Source organism: Ammodytes marinus, assembly GCF_949987685.1.
Source record: "Ammodytes marinus genome assembly, chromosome: 10".
Taxonomy (NCBI): Eukaryota; Metazoa; Chordata; class Actinopteri; order Uranoscopiformes; family Ammodytidae; genus Ammodytes; species Ammodytes marinus.
In genome coordinates this window covers 8,224,727-8,243,325 of record NC_137214.1, presented here as the reverse complement: position 1 = coordinate 8,243,325, position 18,599 = coordinate 8,224,727, and the positions used below count along the sequence as shown (strand labels likewise).

The 18,599-nt window shown below is 39.3% G+C and overlaps 3 protein-coding genes across 3 annotated transcripts; 1 reads left to right on the top strand and 2 right to left on the bottom strand.

Moving 5' to 3' along the window:
- The first annotated feature begins 553 nt into the window (after positions 1-553).
- LOC307256396 (glutamine amidotransferase-like class 1 domain-containing protein 3, mitochondrial) lies at positions 554-2,709 on the top strand. Its single transcript, XM_080035326.1, has 5 exons — positions 554-668; positions 1,201-1,313; positions 1,767-1,938; positions 2,062-2,263; positions 2,364-2,709. The coding sequence occupies exons 2-5, from the start codon at positions 1,206-1,208 to the stop codon at positions 2,554-2,556; spliced, it is 675 nt and encodes a 224-aa protein (XP_079891452.1). The 5' UTR covers positions 554-668; positions 1,201-1,205; the 3' UTR covers positions 2,557-2,709.
- Positions 2,710-5,217: 2,508 nt separating this feature from the next.
- On the bottom strand, positions 5,218-7,334 carry LOC307256888 (L-threonyl-[L-threonyl-carrier protein] 4-chlorinase; the record flags this gene model as incomplete). Its single annotated transcript, XM_080036004.1, has 6 exons — positions 5,218-5,304; positions 5,419-5,523; positions 5,869-6,008; positions 6,097-6,188; positions 6,361-6,625; positions 7,217-7,334. The coding sequence occupies 6 exons, from the start codon at positions 7,332-7,334 to the stop codon at positions 5,218-5,220; spliced, it is 807 nt and encodes a 268-aa protein (XP_079892130.1).
- A 4,318-nt stretch (positions 7,335-11,652) lies between these two features.
- Positions 11,653-18,080, bottom strand: LOC307256887 (uncharacterized protein; the record flags this gene model as incomplete). Its single annotated transcript, XM_080036003.1, has 7 exons — positions 18,020-18,080; positions 14,893-15,043; positions 14,054-14,197; positions 13,283-13,411; positions 12,939-13,175; positions 12,547-12,672; positions 11,653-11,883 (listed from the first exon to the last, which is right to left on the bottom strand). Exons 2-7 carry the CDS (start codon positions 14,968-14,970, stop codon positions 11,653-11,655), a joined length of 945 nt encoding a protein of 314 aa, XP_079892129.1. The 5' UTR covers positions 14,971-15,043; positions 18,020-18,080.
- Positions 18,081-18,599: the final 519 nt, after the last annotated feature.

Genomic DNA, 18,599 nt, shown 5'->3' with positions numbered 1-18,599 from the left:
CCTGAGAGGAGAAGCTGCACCTTTCTAAAGAAAGAAACAATACAAGAGAAGCTCCATCTTACGGGGGAAAACCCGCAAGTGCCTCCGCCGCAAAGACTGTGTCTATAGAGTGAACCAAGTGAGAACTTAAATACATTTTGATCCAGTATCATATGCCTAGAGATTTAATTAAGCTGATTGCGAAAAAACATTTATAGCCTACCCTATTTTCTAATTACAATTAACACAAATCCTAACGAGTTAAATGCAAATGACACAGATCAGGGCATTTGTGTAGCTTTTGTGGTAGGCTATGGTTCTAAACAAATCTTTTCTCTTTTTTTCCCAGTGTTTAGCCTATTTGGTCTAGTTTTAAATTGATGAATGTGCAATGTGCAGCAAATATTCGGCACTAAATGTGTGGCCTAAATATGTTCGTTAAAAAAAAACGCTGACATCATGCACGGTAAGGTTTTTTTTAACGCATCTCAAAGGGACACAAGCAGAAGCCTGTTGAGGTGCATGATGTCAGCGTATTCGGCAACAGGTAGTGGGAGGGGACAAGAGAGGCAGGCAGGAGTATAAAGAGTCCGCGCTTCTGCGTTGAGCCAGCACACCTCCACTGAACGACTCTAAGCACACACACATACAGAGACAGGCACCGCAGGACATCTACGCACTAATACAAGGTGAGATCTATCTATATTCTAAACTGTCCTCGCTTTACCATCTAAACTTTAATCGATGCTTTGTGCTTATGTAATTTGAGGTAGGCTACAAACAAGTTATTGTTTACAATAATGTTATGTTTAAATGCAAAGTAGCATTGCAAAGGGAGTTAGGGAAATGGTTTAATTACTTAATAAGACTGCTAAACATTTTACTAATAATTATGCATGCAACCACGCCCTGTAACTCCTGCTTACCGTAGCCTAGAGAACGGTGTAACCTGGCACCATTCACACGTCTGGTAAGTCCTCTGTCACCTGGCTCTTTTCAATTTTTAATGTAAACAGGTGGCTCAGGTGAAGTGCTCTTCAACATTGAGGAAACAAATAAGGCGATAAGCACCAAATTATGTCAAAGAAAAGTTATTTATTGTAGATAGGTTAATTCAGAGTATTTATGAATATGTAATGTGCTGCTCTGTGTGTGTGTGTGTGTGTGTGTGTGTGTGTGTGTGTGTGTGTGTGTGTGTGTGTGTGTGTGTGTGTATTATAGGAACCATGGTGAAGCGCGTTGCAGTAATTCTCTCAGGATGTGGCGTGTATGACGGCACAGAGATCCACGAGGCTTCCGCAGTCCTCGTCCATCTGAGTCGGGCTGATGCAAAAGTAAGGGGCAAGAAAATAGTTACACTTATTACAGGGTATTTAGAATAACAGGTATTTATGTGTAATTTGGTGTCAACCATCTGGATCCAGACCCATTTAGTGGGACTTTGCAACTTTCATGGCTATGGTGCTGCCAGTTTATTTTTAAAAGAGACTACACAGAAGTTTTCAAGAAACAGTCAAATTTTTCCTCTGATGATTATAAATGACCTGTAACAGAAAACAAGACCATTAGTATAAAATAATGTAATTTACATATAACGATTTAATTAAACAATTTACTCTACGCAGACCTGTTTATGAACTGTACAAGATCAAAGTTTACTTTGCTTCCTGCATCGTCATATTACAATGATTAATCTGATAGTCACATATAAATATACATATTACCCCTTTTCAGTCCTTGGAAGGTCCGATGTAGATTAATATCACCATGCTTGTGTTTAATTCCAGGTGCAGATGTTTGCTCCCAACACAGATCAGATGCATGTTGTAAATCACTGTGAGGGGAAACCTACGGAGGAGAAGAGAAACGTCCTGCAGGAAAGTGCCCGCATCGCCAGGGGAGACGTGACTGATCTGGCCAAGTTAGATGTTTCAGCATTTGATGCCATCATCATCCCAGGTTAGTCTGGCCTAGCCCTTTGATACATATCTTACAGAGTTCAACTGTTAACATTAATTTTTTAGTTTTTTGATCAGCACTTTTGTGATATGCAAAAAAAAATACTGTGCGCTCTCCTTCCAGGGGGCTTTGGCGTGGCTAAGAACCTGAGTGACTGGGCAGTGAAGAATAAGGAGTGCACCGTCAACCCAGATATGGAGAAGATCATCAAGGCCTTCCACAAAGCCGGGAAGCCGCTGGGCATGTGCTGCATCTCCCCTGTCCTCGCTGCCAAGCTCCTGCCTGGCTGTGAGCTGACTGTGGGCCAGGACAAAGAGTGTCAAATGTGAGTGAAATGTTTTGCCACTTTCAGATGCTGATGGGTATTTTAAAAACAACAACTTCAATCTTCAGTTTCTAACTTCCCCTCTTCTTTTCCTCTTCAGGTGGCCCAATGCTGGGACAGCGTGTGCTGTGAAGGACCTGGGCTGCAAGCATGTCAACACGGATGTGGACAAGGCACACGTCGATGTCAAAAACAAGCTGGTGACCACCCCTGCGTTCATGTGCAATGCTCCCTTTCACAAAGTGTATGATGGAATAGGAGTCATGGTCAAGGAGACCCTGAAACTGGCTTAAGAAGTTGCTGATTACATACTGTTTTTTTTGTATTTATTCACTTGGAAAACCTGTTGCCAGTGTGTTTCTAATAAAACATGGTGTTTAATATCAGAGTTATAGCATTTCAGCTTCAATGTGTTCATTTGTGATTTCCAATAAAAGATATCGTACAATTTACAATATTCCATTTGTTTTCTTTGTTGAAATGAAACGATGAATGTCCCTGAATATTTTTGTTGTGGAATGTTTTGTGATCTATCTACTCATATACTGTATATAGAGGGCAGATCATTTTAAACCCATTGACATGTTTCAGTTTTAAGTTTTCGAGACTTTCGCCCTCGAGACTTATGCTGTCTCAAAGGCGAAAAACAATCCGTTACTATGTTTAACAAAAGAGAGAACATTTCAAATTATATTTTTTATTACTTGAAATTTCAAAATATTCTTACAGTTTTTCACAATTGCTTAAACACATTTCCTGATAGACTACCTCACTTTTTCAAAACCCTAAACACAAATCTCAAAACTCAAACAAAAAATGCAAAATCCTTCACTTGTCTTGCAAAAGCACACTTTACCCTCAAAACAATGTTAACTCTTCACTAAATGGTGTTTTCTTTTCAAATGACAAACACACACATCATATGAGTAGACATTTCTAGCACTCATTGAACACTGGTGTGCAGAATGGAAAACACTGTAGTATAAATGCAAACCACTATATGAATGCTTTATCAGTAGAATTATGCCTTTGCATGTTCATACACTTTCACCTACAGTAACAACAAATACTTTACGGTTTTTGCCAAATGCTAACACACATGTTGCAGAATAGTTTATTTTGCCATTTCAAACAAACACAATGAATAGGTAGGACTGCAGTTCAAGCAATTCAGTGTGTCATCATAAACTAAGAAACAATTACAGTAAAATTATGGAACAATGGTAAAAAAAAACAGCATTGTAAGGAATTGGGTGGTTGGATTATGAATCCTTTTATGGATACCGCCTCCTGTTTGTGTCTGGTCACATCGCCTCATCAACATCACACTCAATCCTTTGAGAAGCAACAGGGAAATGATCACCTGATATCCAGTCTAAATCTCCTAATTATGGAGCGACTCAGGTTGGGCTGCACTCTCTATCCAGGCTCCCTCATTGATAGGCCATAATCTATAACATGGTCCACTATAGTGTTCCTGTTGTATGTGTCTCCGTCTGTTGCCTTATTTGTCCTGGTACTCCAGTCACTCTCTCTCCTCCTCTTCCCCTGACTCTTACTGTCTCAGAAAGGAGCTGAGCTCACCCGGGGACTATTTGTAGTGCTAAGGTTAAGACTGATTGGTATTCAATTAGTTTAATTTTTTTTCAAGAAGTGTGTTGGAGAATTTCAAACACAGTGCAAAGCATCGTGTTTGTAGGGTTGGTGCTTTAGGGCATAGTTACAAAAGTTAGAGGTTGTGGTCATAGCAGTCACTTTTAGTGTTTACAGTATTCGGCAAAAACTGTATTTGTACCAAAATGTGCAGTCTACTGTAAATCACAGCAAACAGGAGCTCATCTCTGACCCTTCTATAGCTAACTGCACAAAAGCCTTTTGAGTTTAGAAATTTGATTGGCAGTGTGTTCTGTGTGAATACCATGAGAGAGAATTCAGGAAGAGTGTGCAAGATATAGAGAATTGTGTGTAGTGTTGTGAAAAATGTGTGTTTTCGAATGAGAATATGAGTCTAAGGCAGGAAATGTGTTTGGAGTTCAGCAGAATTGGTTGAGCTGTTGGTAAATGAGTTACAGATTGTGCACATTGTGTCTGATGTTCCAAAAAATGTGTTTAAACAATTGTGAAAAACTGTAAAGTGAACCCATCATAAGACAAGGTAAAACATCACCTTTGTTATTCATTCCATGGAGGCTTTACACCACCAGGGTACGTACCGTTGGTGTCTCAGGGGCTGCACTTATAAAATAATTTACACATCACAAAAGCCATTAAGACACACACATACACACGCGCGCCCACACACATGCACATTAACACAGATTGACAGGTTGAGAATGTATATGTTGATGATGGTTTTGTCTGTGAATTTGTGTAATGTTTGAGGTTCTGCAGGGGAGATGCTAGTAGTAGTTTAATGTTTCAGACATTTCTTAAAAGTAGTGTTCACTAAAGGGGTATGTGCAGTCAGAGGCTATACAGGATCACCAGATGAAAACGCCCTAAGTTTTCTCTTTGCTGAAGCATTAGAACATATTCAACTCAGAATTACCCACAGGACCAACTAAACATACAACTAAACATTCTACATGACATACAGTATTTACATCACACCAGCCACTGAAAAACAAAATCATCCTAGAGATGTACATTTTGGATGGTTTTCCGTAAGTATGGAGACAACTGGAAAAGGATGTATGAGATTAACCTCTGTCCCTGCATAGGGCTGTTAAACTTACTTACTATATATATATATATAAATCCTCTTGTATGAAGTAAAAAAAGAGATTATGTTTAAAGGTTGTTAAAAGTATTATTTTATTTAATGACAGTTGAACCATTTCAATACTATACAATATACAGTACTATTATAGTTTTGATGAACTATATTATTCTAAACATAGAACAAAAAATAGTTCGAAAATGTGTGCAAGAGGAAAAATAATTAATTTAAGTCTTCATGAGGCTTGGTTAGAGAAATTATTGAATTCATCAGTTCCACAGGCCAACGCTGTCGCATGAAATTTCCTGGGTCGGTCAAGATCCTAACAAGAAAAAACAGAAAGATTCAGGATCAGTACACGGTGCAAGTTTGACTGTGATAAAAAATATAACCACCACATAATATAATAATAAATCTATAGTCATGCTTGTCTCACCTGTATGGGATATGCACAGGTGGGAACGTAACGGATCACAAAGCCACAGCGCCTCTTCTGGGATGTGTTGGGATCACTGGCATGGACGAGGAACCCATCATGAATCTGTTAAAGGTCACAAATATTACTCAATTGCTCAAATTTGTAATTTGGGTTTCTACTAGAAACTGTTTCTATGGTGCAGTGTCCAAAAAACCTTTATATTTTACTCACAATGTCATAAGGGGAAAAAAATCTGACTGAGATTTTGGAAAGAGGGTCGTTTTTTCTCATACTTTGGTAGTCTCTAGTCACACCAGGGACCCATGTTAACCAAGAAAAGAAAAAGTGGATTTTGCATAATCGGTGACCTTTTAAACACATGACAAATATGAATTAATTCAATTTGTATGCCACACAAACCTACTCATTAACCCGTTCACGTTTCTCAAAAGACCTAAATAAACTCACAGACATCTGTCCAGCTAAAAGGGGGCACAACACAGCTTCATCAGCCTGCACCAGCTCCTCTGGGATCTCCTGGTTGACTGACAGCATGTTTCCTGGGCGGATGGCTTGGCGATGGGGCAGCATGCCAGCACTGTGAGTACCTACAGGAAAAAATAGTTCAACTATGTATCAGCTGTGGCTAAAGGCACACACTTGCATAAGAAGCATACATTAGTATAGCCAAGGTACCTGGGATGACTCGCAGGGCGCCATTCTCTTTCAGGGAGTCATCTAAACCCAGCCATACAGTCAGGACGGGGCCACCAGCAATACCCCAATACCTGTGAACAAAACCATTACGGTCAGACAAAGCACAGCAAAAACCTTCAGATTTCTTTTTTTCAGCATGTAAATCAAAGTATTTGGTGTTTTGTGCCCCCAACAGAGCCTTCAAGGCAGTGCTGGCTTCTAGGATCCTTTGGGGTCACAAAAAACCATCGAGCATAAATCTACCTCATATCCTGATGCCAGGCCACATATGGAAGTGCATCCTTATCAGCATTTCCATTAGGTTTAGCTTGTTCTTCTTCTCCTCCATTCTCCTGGATGGCGGGTTTCAGCGCTGGGTATTTACAGATGAAGCGGGAGTCCAGCAGGAGGACGTCAGGGCCCAGGATGGCTTTGACCACTGTGAGGATGTGAGGGTGTTTGATGAGGCCCTCCACCCAGGGATACTGAAGGTGAACGTTGTGGAGGCTGTACTGAGTGTACTCTTCACCTGGAACCATACAAACACATAATATATAAGAAGCAATTACTATTAAGAGCAAACTTTTACATTTTTGAAGTGAGGTAATAGAGTAAAGTATTTGAACCTATTTTTTCACAACCTTCAGTGTGAAAAAGAGGCTACAATCAAAGTTAAAATGTCCCCTGACCTGACATTCTAAGAGCTATATTTAAATGTGAGCAGAGCGCAGAGGTAACAAGGCAGTTTTTGCAGTAGAGCCTTATTAAATAAACAACATACAGTGCTTCTCCCTGCTGGAGGACCATCCTAACTTTTCATATAAGATGCAATGGTGATTGGCAAATGCATCTGCAGTGATGAAACGCAGTGCACTTTGATACACTGAGTCAAGAGATTTCAAGGTGAAGGAAGAGAAGCCTACAATTTCAGCATAATCAAGCATAGACATGCATAATGTATAGTTGATTGTACAATATTTTTAGGCTAGCAGCAGAAAAAACTGATTCATTTCTATACACATTTTGCTAGATAATACATTAAAATAGTACAACGTCCCCTTTAACCTCTGTATTCTCTCTCTTTCTCCCTTTTCCTCCCTCTTCTTCCAGGTGCACTCACCGAATTCCTCCTCCAGCTCATGGAAGGCGCGCCTGGCCTCCCTCAGCTCGGTCTCATCCAGCACCGGCAGCGCGGTGAGGAAGCCCTGCTGGTTGTACATGGCCTGCAGTTTATCCATGGATGTAGTCAGCGTCTCTATTAGACTGTTTTCAAAGAGTTATAAGGTCGAGGCTGTTGGTGGTGCTGTCTGGTGGAGTCTGGGCAGGAAGAAGAACACAGCGAGAAAAAAGTTAAGTTTAAATATATTATGTCTTAGATTGTGTGTTTTTCCATCTAGTTTCTGAGACAGGTTGATACTTGTTTACACAGATGCAAAAAATAGCTCAGCATCTGGACTTATGGGAAAAACATTTGACCACATTTAGTTCGGTGGCACTTAGCACCACCTTATTCAACCTGCCCTAATAAGACCAATATAACTGAGACGGCTACACCTTCGTTCCATGTGTCAACCAGTCTTTTGTCCGTGTTAGAGGCCTCTTTGTTAAGACATGAGATATGTTGAATAGAACGGAACAGGACAAGAGCATTCAACTCAACATAATGGACGGAAAAGTTTCCCTTGGCCTCCATAGTCCCATACGTAAACGATCAGATAAACCATAGTGAAAGATTCTTCATTTAAAGGTGCACTATGCAGTTTCAGGGGAGGGGGATTTGTTTATATTTGCAGAGCCTGCAGTTAGTTTACAAAACATAGTTCACTACATGTTATTCTTAGCATTGAATAATTCTATGGTCATTAATCATAAGTTATTTTATGACAGCTGGAACTGAACACAAGACTAGAATAATGTTTGTAAAAAAAAAAAACTTTGGGCCCTGTTGCTGTAAACAACAATAGTGAAACAGAAACTTTTAAGATAGCTTTCTATCTTCAAACAGTGTTCCAGGGATCCAAATGTCCTCTGAGGAAAATGTGTTTATTCAGTTATAAGAATATAGCCTACATTAGAAAATGTTCACTTCTCTGACACACCTAAAGTTACATAGTGTACCTGTGAAATGGATATACATAACACGGTAAAATGTGCAGAAAGGTAAATAACTTATTTTCAGAGTTTTAAGTTATAGCAAATGATTACATTAACAAATTGAAAGCAATATTTCAGAGTTGTATTTGTTACTGTATAAATGGTATAGAATGTTGATACGTTAAACACTCACACTATTGTATTATTTAATTTAAAATGTTAATCTGTAAAGTAACTTTGCCTTTTAGTTTAAGCTATACGTATTGCAGTAAGGCTTCCATTGTCTCCATACCTGTCTGCTGTTCAGTCTTCTCCTCTCTCTGTCTCCTGGATATGGTCATGCCCATATGTGGTGGCGATTATATACTGCACACAACACCTGATGGAAACTCCAGTTCTTCTTCCCATCTTCCAATAATTTTACATTTCATCTAACGTCATTGAAACAGGAACACAGTGACCACACAAAGGCTTATTTTAGGACCTGTATCTGATCTTGGAATCGGTCCAGATTAATAATGACTCATCATTTGGTCAGTTAACCTATAGCAATCATCACCACCTTATATTCTACCTTTCTGTTACTTGTCAGGAACGATGACTGATTTCTGAGGACAAAGAAATAGTTCATAATGTGTGTAGAATGTGTCTTGGTGCATGAGTTCTTGAAAAGAAAAATCCTAAAAGTTTAATCTTTTTTAAAATGTTTTTAATAAAGGTGAGACACAGCAGGCAAAAAAAAGTGTTTTCAAGCACTGGTCAGTTTTGAGATTTTTGGATTCTTCTGTCTTACTAGTATAAATAAAATGTCCAAAATGTTCATTAAGGTCTTTGTTTTACTCGCAAATTTCATGATGAAATCTACTGTATAAGTTAAAAATGTCATCCTATTCGCCAGTGTTTCACTTAAACATTTTAGCCATTCATTCTCTGTTTGATTGTTATCTTAATTATTGTCTGGATACAACATCACTGTTAATATACATTTACACTTACTTTCTATGTATATGTATATGAAAAATATCAGACTCATTGTGTGAAAGTGGTGTACATATAAAGCTAATAAATCTTAGCTTCTATTTTATATTTAACTATATAAAATAGAAGCTAAGATTTATTAGACCCTCCATAGCAATTTACATATTTTTGCGATTGAAAAAAACAAACAAGCAAACTGAAACATAAAATATGTATATGACAAACATGACAAAATAGTGATAGTTTGGGTGTTGCTATTTTCACTTATAAATATGGGAAAATAAAAAAGTAGGGAAATGCTGTGGAGTGAATCAATTTTGTTTGTCTGTGTGTGTCAGAGTCAAGTTTGTGGTTTCAGACAGCCTTATGTGTTTGTGGTCAAGAAACAGCAGTGTTCACATTTGAACTTTCTTCACAGTTTCTAGAAATGTAATGCTGCATCCTGGACACATGACGTCATTCTCATTCTACACTTACTAAATGAACCCATATCAATAGATTTAAAAAAAAAAAAAAATCCTCTTTTTTCTCATGTGCACAGGTCAAAGGATGGTTCTCAGTTTCTTGTTCTCATTTTACAGAACTTTCCAGTAACGCAGAGGGAAAAAAACCCTTATCCCCTAGTGACCACCTCTGTGGCGTCATGAAGTGTGTCTGTAGTTTCAGTTCAGGGGCCTATTGCATAAAACTAGGATAAGGGATTAACCTAGGATATTTCGGTTATCTTGGCTTGCGTTAGCCATGATCCGGTTGCATAAAAGAGGAGGGACATAAGTTACCCTGGAGATTTATCCTTTACGTTTAGCCTGGTCGGGACCAGGCTAAACGTAAAGGATAAACTTATTCTGTTGCCTGATTGGCTCAGTCAGCTGTCACTCCGATCTGAAATCAAGGTGTTCAACAGTTATTCCATGATCTTCTGCGTATTGCTTTATTTTCATTAGCCTGTTTTAAGGTACCACATAAAAGACTGCATTGTCATTTAGTTAAATAGTTCTTCTTTTTTATTTATTTAACCTGAACCATTTATAATTAACTTAATTATAATTAGATTAAGATGCAATGATATAAATTATAATAATTGCTGTTCAATATTGCAGGCTATATTTATACAATTGATTATCGATGGCAGATGACGTTGCAAGTGTGGGTCAAATAAATTCAATTTGTACTTATCACTATATCGAGATGCATCTAAAACAAAATTCAATATCAATGAAAAATTCCTTTTTTCTGTAATTGAATTCAAAAAGTGAAACTTAAATATATTCTAGAAATTCATTACACATGGAGTGAAATTAATCTAGAATAAACATACTTTTCAGAAGGTCGACATTTCTGTATTATAAATCCTTTTTCTGATTGGTTGTATGTAACATTCTAATATTGAGATACTGGATTTTTTATTCCATGATCAATCAATCATCCAAAAAAAGGCCTGACATATTTCACTTTGTGTAATTAATCTATGAAAGTTTAACTTTTTGAATGGACTTTCCATGATATTCAATTTTTTAGATGCACCTGCAGACTGCTCACTGTCAACTATTTTATCATAAAACAATGCTGGGACATCAAGAACAGTTGGCAGAGAATACATCTCCTGTATGAAATGAACTGCCCCCTCACTTACGGTTTAAACTAGCAAAACATTGTGGGAAAATGGGCCGTCTTTTCCATTTTTCTATCAGTAAATCTGTGTTCGATCTTTGGGTCTACTTCTGAAAACTGTGGGCTGGCACTTAACAGAATTACTTACACCTGGCTTGACAAAGCAGCCCCTTTACATACTGGATTGGCGTTTATGCAACTGACTAATCCAAAGTGCCCAGGCTAGACTTTGTCAAGGCTGGCTTTATCAATCATCCTGGATGTCTTTATTCCACTTTTATGCAATAGGCCCCAGGTGTGGATCAGTGACAAACAGCAGCAGTACACATATCACTGTCTGATCAAACATGCATCCAGCAACACAAGCCAAACTGTTTTAGTGTCAGCCAAGATATTTGAGACCAGACTTCAAAGGAATGCAACAACATAGAGAAGAAATAATCAGGAAATAAGCTGACAACTGTGCCCTCTGCTGTCCCAAAGATGTTGATGCGAGTAACACACCACTGCCATGTTTAGATCAGCTGTTCCTCTTAATATTTTGACTATTTACGTTCATTTTAAATGGCTTTGATAGCAATCAAAGTCTGAGTAAGCGAAGCAATGACCTATGAAAAGAGCGATATATTAGAAATAGATATATAAGAAATATATTAAATAGGTACCAAAGTCAGCAAATCTTTGTTAAGTAATGTACAGACAATTATTGTGGACTATTCATCTGCAATTCATCAGTGAATACTTTTCCTTATTAGGAAAAGGATATGAGAGTTTTGGACACATTTTGTGACACTCATTTCACCAGGTTTAAAACTTAACGTGAATTAAGTGATCATTACTGTGTGAATGATCACGTGTCCTCTTCATTTATTTTCAGTCTGACTCCTTGTCCCTGTGTGGGTGGTTGGGGCAGAATGGGTGGTGCTGTTTCCTCCTGTCTCCGCTCTGCGTCCTCTTGTCTCCCCCTAGTGGCTGCTGTTCGTTGTTGCAGCGGTGGATGAGCACTGGGTCTTTACTGCTGGCAGGATTTTTCTTCAACAAGAGCCGCTGCAGCATCTGTTTGTCTGAGCGCTCCCGTTGAAAGTCGTCCTCATAAACCTTGAGCTGCAGCAATGGCAGGAGCACAGGCAGTACATATAAAATGGAAATGCATGAGTTACTATCAGTAGGTTGAGATCATCACATTTAATAATCCCTGTTCAAGTGTGAATGCATGTGTATTTCAACATAGGTTTGCATTTTACACATGCACACAAACATACAGATATCCCTATTAGAGCCCAAACAATGAATCTGCCGGAGAATTTACCCGGTCGATTATTGCCTTCCTCATTTGTAAATATAAGCTTTTTTTGAGTAGACATGACTTGCCTTGAAAATGCTCAATGTCTGAGTTCCAAAATGGCCTACGCAACTTTAGACATATCGGTAACACTTTATTTTTTAAGCAATTTCTTATTACAATAAAAAAAGTTCATGCACCAATGTTTGACAGTGAAAGTATTCTAAAACAGTAAAATGTTCCGCCTTCAATTAATATCTTTGTCACAGTTGTTTGCGCTATATTTAAGGGGATCATAAAAATAAGTTATTTGTTATGATATATTTTTTTGGAAATGTTTTTAAATCTAATCGGCCGATTAATCAGTCATCAAAAATATTTACTCCCTAATATCTGAATCGGTATTGGCCCTTTAAAAATCCATATCTGTCCGGCTAATCTGTATTGTGATTGTGTAAAAAACAATGAGTAATACACCACTGTACCTGTTCTTGCAGTAGTGCCACCTGCTGGCGCGTCTCCTCCCTCTTCTTCCTCAGCCTCCTGTTCTCCTGCTGTGTGTGTTTGTGGTCGTTATGCTCCGTCTCATATTCAGCTTCATAAATCTGGGTCTGTTGGCAAAAACATCAATATGGTAGACAGGGCAGCCATATCTCTTCATCCCCACATACTTAATAAACTGTGAGCACATTTCATAAAAGCAAGCAAAGATCCACCACTTGGTGGAGCAGTTCACCATCTAATTCGAGACTGCGTTCAAGCATTAAGCAAATCTTTCCCTGGCAACAGTCGGTCGACATCAATTCTGCTCTCATCACATCAGAAATGTTGAAATGTGTTATGCAGTGCAGAGAGAGAGAGAGAGAGAGCTTCCAACCTGACATCTCAGTGCCTCAAGCTGCTCTTTAAGATCCTTCACTTCATGCTGGGCGTCTCCTAGTGGGGTAGTGCTGCTGCCTGGGCCTTTTCCCTTGCGACCTGCCTCTTGACTGGAAGGGGCTGGGAAGAAGGAGGAGGATGGAGGGTTGTAATCAGAGAGGGGACTGGGTGACAGGCCAGGAGGATGACTTGTGCGGTATGACACAGGGCCTCGTATCACAGCACTGAAGCTGTCCTTTGGTAAAGACGGAAGATCAATTATGAACATTGAAAGAAATGATAAAGGTAAAAATTGATCAGGTATGCAGAACCACTGACAGGTAAAGCCTGCTTGTATAATACCTGTGGGGCAGGTGTGCAGTCTTTGTCTGGGAGGTGCCTCCTGCTCTCCAACAGTGTGATGTATTCTTGCAGCTCCTGGTTCTTTTTCAGCTCATGCATCAGTGCCTGCTCATAATACTGCTTTGCACTCTGCAATTCCAAACACATCAGTAAACGACAGGGGCTGATTTAGTAGTTTTGGGGCCTAAGGCAAGTACAAGCATGGGGCCCTTCACATCCCTTGTTTCCCCTGTTTTCAATCCTTATTTATCTAAGAAAGACCTATACGTAGAACTTATTATTAAAAAAAAAATCCAATTCAAATGTCTTAAGTTTGTAACTTCCAAATACAGTTGCCGAAGCATCAAAATACAGAACACAATAAATGACTGGCGCAACAGTTTACATACTGTAGTTGCACTCATGAATGAACTCCTGAATGAAGTGTTCTGATGCAATTTTAGAGTATGGACTTTTTCAATGACAAAATGAATGAGTGACCAGTTTTAAAAAAAACCTTCCTTCATCATACAGTACGTTTATGAGGCAGTTTATGGGGTATTTGATAACTTGGAGCCCAAGGTGATTGCCTATCTTTGCCTAACGGATTAGTCCGCCTCTAAGGAAACCCCACACACCTACACCACATCTTTTATGTCTACCTTTATCTATACCAGCTACACAGTAACCCACAGTTTAGGATTTTCCCCATACACTGTATCTACACACACTTTCCTGGGTCTATTCCCACGTACAAGCTAAAAAGACTGTCAAATGCGTTGTACAGTATACCTGTTGGTGTTCCACTTTGAGCAGCAGTCTGCTGTTGAGCTGTTTGATGGCAGTGTTTTCCAGCTCCACAGCCTCCAATCTGTGCTGCAGACCCAGCGTGGCACTGCGGTACACCTGGTCCCAGTCCTGGTTCAGCTTCATCAGCTAGAACACATCATCATCATCATGTAATAACCATCAGTGCCATGGCCGTCACTCAAAGTCTGTTGGACAAACCAACGTGGGCATCAGAAAGTTAATTTAGTGAGGTGAGACAATCTTCTTTTTACTCTTGTGTGCTCTCTCATAGATTTGTTCTATTGTGACACATAAGTGGTTAACCAAGGTAGAATACACTCAATTTGATTTGACCAAAATAACTAGAAAAAAACCCATCTAAATTCAACAAGATGCAAATGAGTTGAACGGAATTATAAACATTATGTTTAACCCACAGATGTATTCTGTGTTCAGATAATACGATAAATGTTGGCTGACTTAACTTGATTTGTTTGGATGGAATAGAGATGGCATGACAAACATTATTTTCATCCAATTCATTATTTTTCTGAGTGTACAGTACATCACATTAGAAAGGACGATTTCCCCCATGTCTCCTTTTCTTTTTACTAAGCGGCATTTCATTAAAATCAACTAGTGAAGGTTGTATAATTGTGGAAAAAAATGCGATGTAATGTAATGATTCTTCACAGCCTGGCAGGCAGCAGTGTTCACACAACGCCCACGATTCTCCTCTGGTTTTTACAGAGAGAACTGAATGTAATTGCCAACATCAGCAATACAAATGTGAGCCTGTAGAGAGTGTACCTGCACTAGTTTAAAGGGATGGTGGAGGCTACCTCTTTGTTGACTCTGCGGAGCTCAGTGTTTCTGTTGAGTAGTAGCAGTTTCTCCTGGTCAGTGGAGGTGACAGTCATGCTCTCTGTGATCAGAGTGACCTGCTCCTCTGTAGACAGCAGCCTGTCACCCACAGGGCATTCCAACTCTGTCCTGCACGCACACACACACACACACACACACACACACACACACACACACACGAACACAGACACAAACATTTCACCAACGCACTGATAGACAAGAGTTTATACTGTATATTCCATAAATAAAGTCATGATGAAGAATATTAGCATTGGATTTCCATTAATAATAAGCGAACAGATATGCGCACAAAAGACCGTCAGAGTACTTCTGAACACCCACTCGCGCAGAGTGCACTTGCACAGAACTGAATCGTGGCTATTATGCACACCCACTCACACACAATGCATGCAAATCACATTATGCACTTAAGACACTGGCATACAGTTCGGTGCATTTCTTTGCACCTGGACTCCCGGCCAATCGAAATCTCTGTTTACAATCGAATGTATTTGCATATTGATATCCCTGGGAAACAATGAGGGTGATGATCCCTGGAAAAATGTCGGTGTCCATTCAACCACTTGCAATGAAGGGAAATATTTGTGAAGATGAATTAGTGATACTAACTTCCTTTCCACCAGCTATATTGTGAGGTATTGTCTGGAAGGAAGTAGCTTGACAGGGGAGGTAGCGGAGATCTAAAGCCTAGGGGTAATCTGCTGATGTAGGAACACACAGCTCTGCATGTAGTCCCCCAAGGGCTTCTTAACACAAACACAGTGTAGGACTGCTGTAACCTCTGAGACATAAGTACTACAAAGAATCACAATCTGCGATCACCTCTCATCCCCCTTAAGGCTAAACTCCCCCGCAAACACTTGCTTGTATCCACTTACTGTACGTACAGAGTCCTGCTATGTGAACACCGGTGTTACACAATTGTAGAGAGTTGCATTGTCAGGTCAAGGCTTTACAAAACAGTTGATGCAGGTCTATTTTAATGCCTGAATGACATTTACGGAGTTAATCTTCAGTTATTTATTCATAACACGATACTGTTGGTAATAAAGATTTAGCACAACAACGTAGTCCCTTGTGGGATCATGGAAAGATGAGAATAAAAATCCTTGGACCTGTCAAGTTTAAAGGAATATTTCAACAATTTTGAAAATACAATAAGTTGCTAATTTTGCGAAAAATACAAAGGAGATTTCAAAATGGTAATATAGTGTGATCAAAACTGTCCAAATGTCTAAATCTACAGACGTACACCTCATCCATAGCCTACAGTCTGTCATTCCTCTTGTTTCAACTCAACAGTAAAAAGAGATTTAGAGGAAAGTGTTTATAGCGACTAATGAGCGAATCATCCACACACAACAAACAGTTCTTCTGTTTGGGAGTATGAAGGCAGAAGCTCAAACAAATAAAATAGAGCCTTATTTTAGTGGCCAGTATGAGCACGAATGCTAACATACCACAGTCCAAAACCGTGTCTTGGCAAGTCAACACTGTTTATACAGCCTCCCTATTGGGACCACACCATTCTCCATGTCTCCATGATCAATGGCCTTTTTTCTCTTTTGGCTTCTCTGACAGCCAATACACAATGTCTGACCCAGTTTAACAAAGTTTTCAATCGTATGCCGTGCTGGAAGGACACCAGCAACATGCCACTCCTTTCCGCAGCAATATGTTAATTCACCCCGATAGCGAATGATGAAGAGGGATATAATATCTCTCTCTGTCTAGCTGTTGGCAGCCCTGACAAATATCAGTCTAGATTTGTTTCTGCTTTTCAACCGGTCGATGGCCACAGTCGGATATCCTTACAGAGGAGAGCTGTGTGGACTTTAAAGGTCCCATATTATGCTAAATGCACTTTTTAAATGTGTTCCAACATATCCATGCGTCCACGGTGTGCCTAGAGACTGCCAAAATATCAAAAAAAATAACAATCTCTCCTTTTCTCACTCTCCCCTTTTCTGAAACCCCCACCCCTCCCCCCAAAAACACTCCAGTCAGAATTATCCCCTTTTCTGACCTCACAAACCGTAAAGCCAGAAGCTTCCACTGTGCAGCCCACACCCCTATTTCTTATTGGTCCACGGCCCTGACAGACAGAGGGCGAGGCGTATCTGGCTTCGCTTCCGGACAGGGGGCGGGGGGAGCTCAAAGATTGTATATTTACGAGGGGACCTGCAACTCTTTTTTAAAAAATAGGCCATTGTGAGATTAGCTGAACATCAGCATAGTACAATAAATTATCTGAAAGTTTTTTTCAGCAAACAATTAAAGAAAAACGTATTAGGGACCACTAAGACCATATAATATGGTGTATAATAGAACCGAAAAGTGTATAATATGGGAGCTTTAACTATTAGAACACGGTTATTTGAAGGCAGCCTGATCATTTATGTAGAAAGTATTCCCATATGTAGAACTAGCTGTCACTAAAATATAAAAGAAGGGACCATAATTTAAAGATTTAAAGAGTTTTAAAATAATGTGATAGCCTATTATTAGCATCCTTATAGCATGTTATTGCACAACACAATGAAGTTTCAGTGTTGTGCAATATTGAACTCAGGCCTACATATCTATGACCTCATGGGAAACTCCACAGTCACTCTTTATTCCTCCTCGCAGTCTCACTTTGCTGACATTTCGTAATCCAACTTTCCGAGCATATCTGACGATGTGATACGAAACATAAATAATGTAATAATGTAATGTGTGCTTTAAGCTGTTTCTAGAATCTCGGAGATTATCTACGTATAATGATCGGACAATAGTAAACAAATGAAACCTTCCAATCTTTCACATATGACTTGATAGGTCTAAAACTGTATCACTCAGAAAGCCTGGTAAAAACATGATACGGACACAGTACAATACACGAATCACTCAACATTGAAATGCAATATACTTAAAATAATATTTCACCTAAAATAAAGACGTGTTGACACTCAGTCAGAGATGTTGACTTAACTTCATAGTATTATTAAAGGTGGTAGGGTTTCTTTATATAAATTGTCAAAGATTACACTATTACATGTTTGTTTCATCGCCTGTCTGTGTACATTTCGAGCATATACATACCATAATTCTTCAGTGGATGGGTGTTCCTGTTGGTTGTGAGCGAGGCTGCTGTCACTCTTCGGTAACGTATCTCTGTGTGTCCCTGCTGCTGACAGGCATGACAGTGACGAGGAAGATGACAAGGACAACACGTCTCCATCCATAGTCGAGCCACGCTTCAAATAAATCAGTAATGAAAAAAGTTTAAAACGCTGCTATGAATATTGTCTTCACAAGGTCTCCGCTAAGCATGTGGTGGAAAGTAAATAGTGTAGTGCATACTGTTACGTAGCAAAAGAGGAAGTAGGGCCAGGCCAAGAGCCACATGTTATATACAGAGTTATTATGAGAATAGGAAGTGACACTGACAACTGTTTTTTGGTTTGTGTGAGATACAGGGCCTCTCCCACTGTGGTGTTTAAAAAAACCATTGTGTTGTAATGTTCCATGCAGTCGGATTGTACAAATCTCAAAATGTTTTTACAATTTCCACAGTTGTTTGCTTTTGACATCATTTGGAGAGTCTGTGAAACTCCACTCAGAGCAGGTGATGTGTGTGTGTGTGTGTGTGTGTGTGTGTTGTGTTGTCTCTTCATGTGTG

Excerpts from the sequence above, each read along its gene's own strand:
- LOC307256396 (XM_080035326.1), top strand. The coding sequence starts at position 1,206 with ATGGTGAAGCGCGTTGCAGTAATTCTCTCAGGATGTGGCGTGTATGAC. Across the intron at positions 1,939-2,061 it reads TGATGCCATCATCATCCCAG|GGGGCTTTGGCGTGGCTAAG; the intron begins GTTAGTCTGGCC and ends CTCTCCTTCCAG. Across the intron at positions 2,264-2,363 it reads CAGGACAAAGAGTGTCAAAT|GTGGCCCAATGCTGGGACAG; the intron begins GTGAGTGAAATG and ends TTTCCTCTTCAG.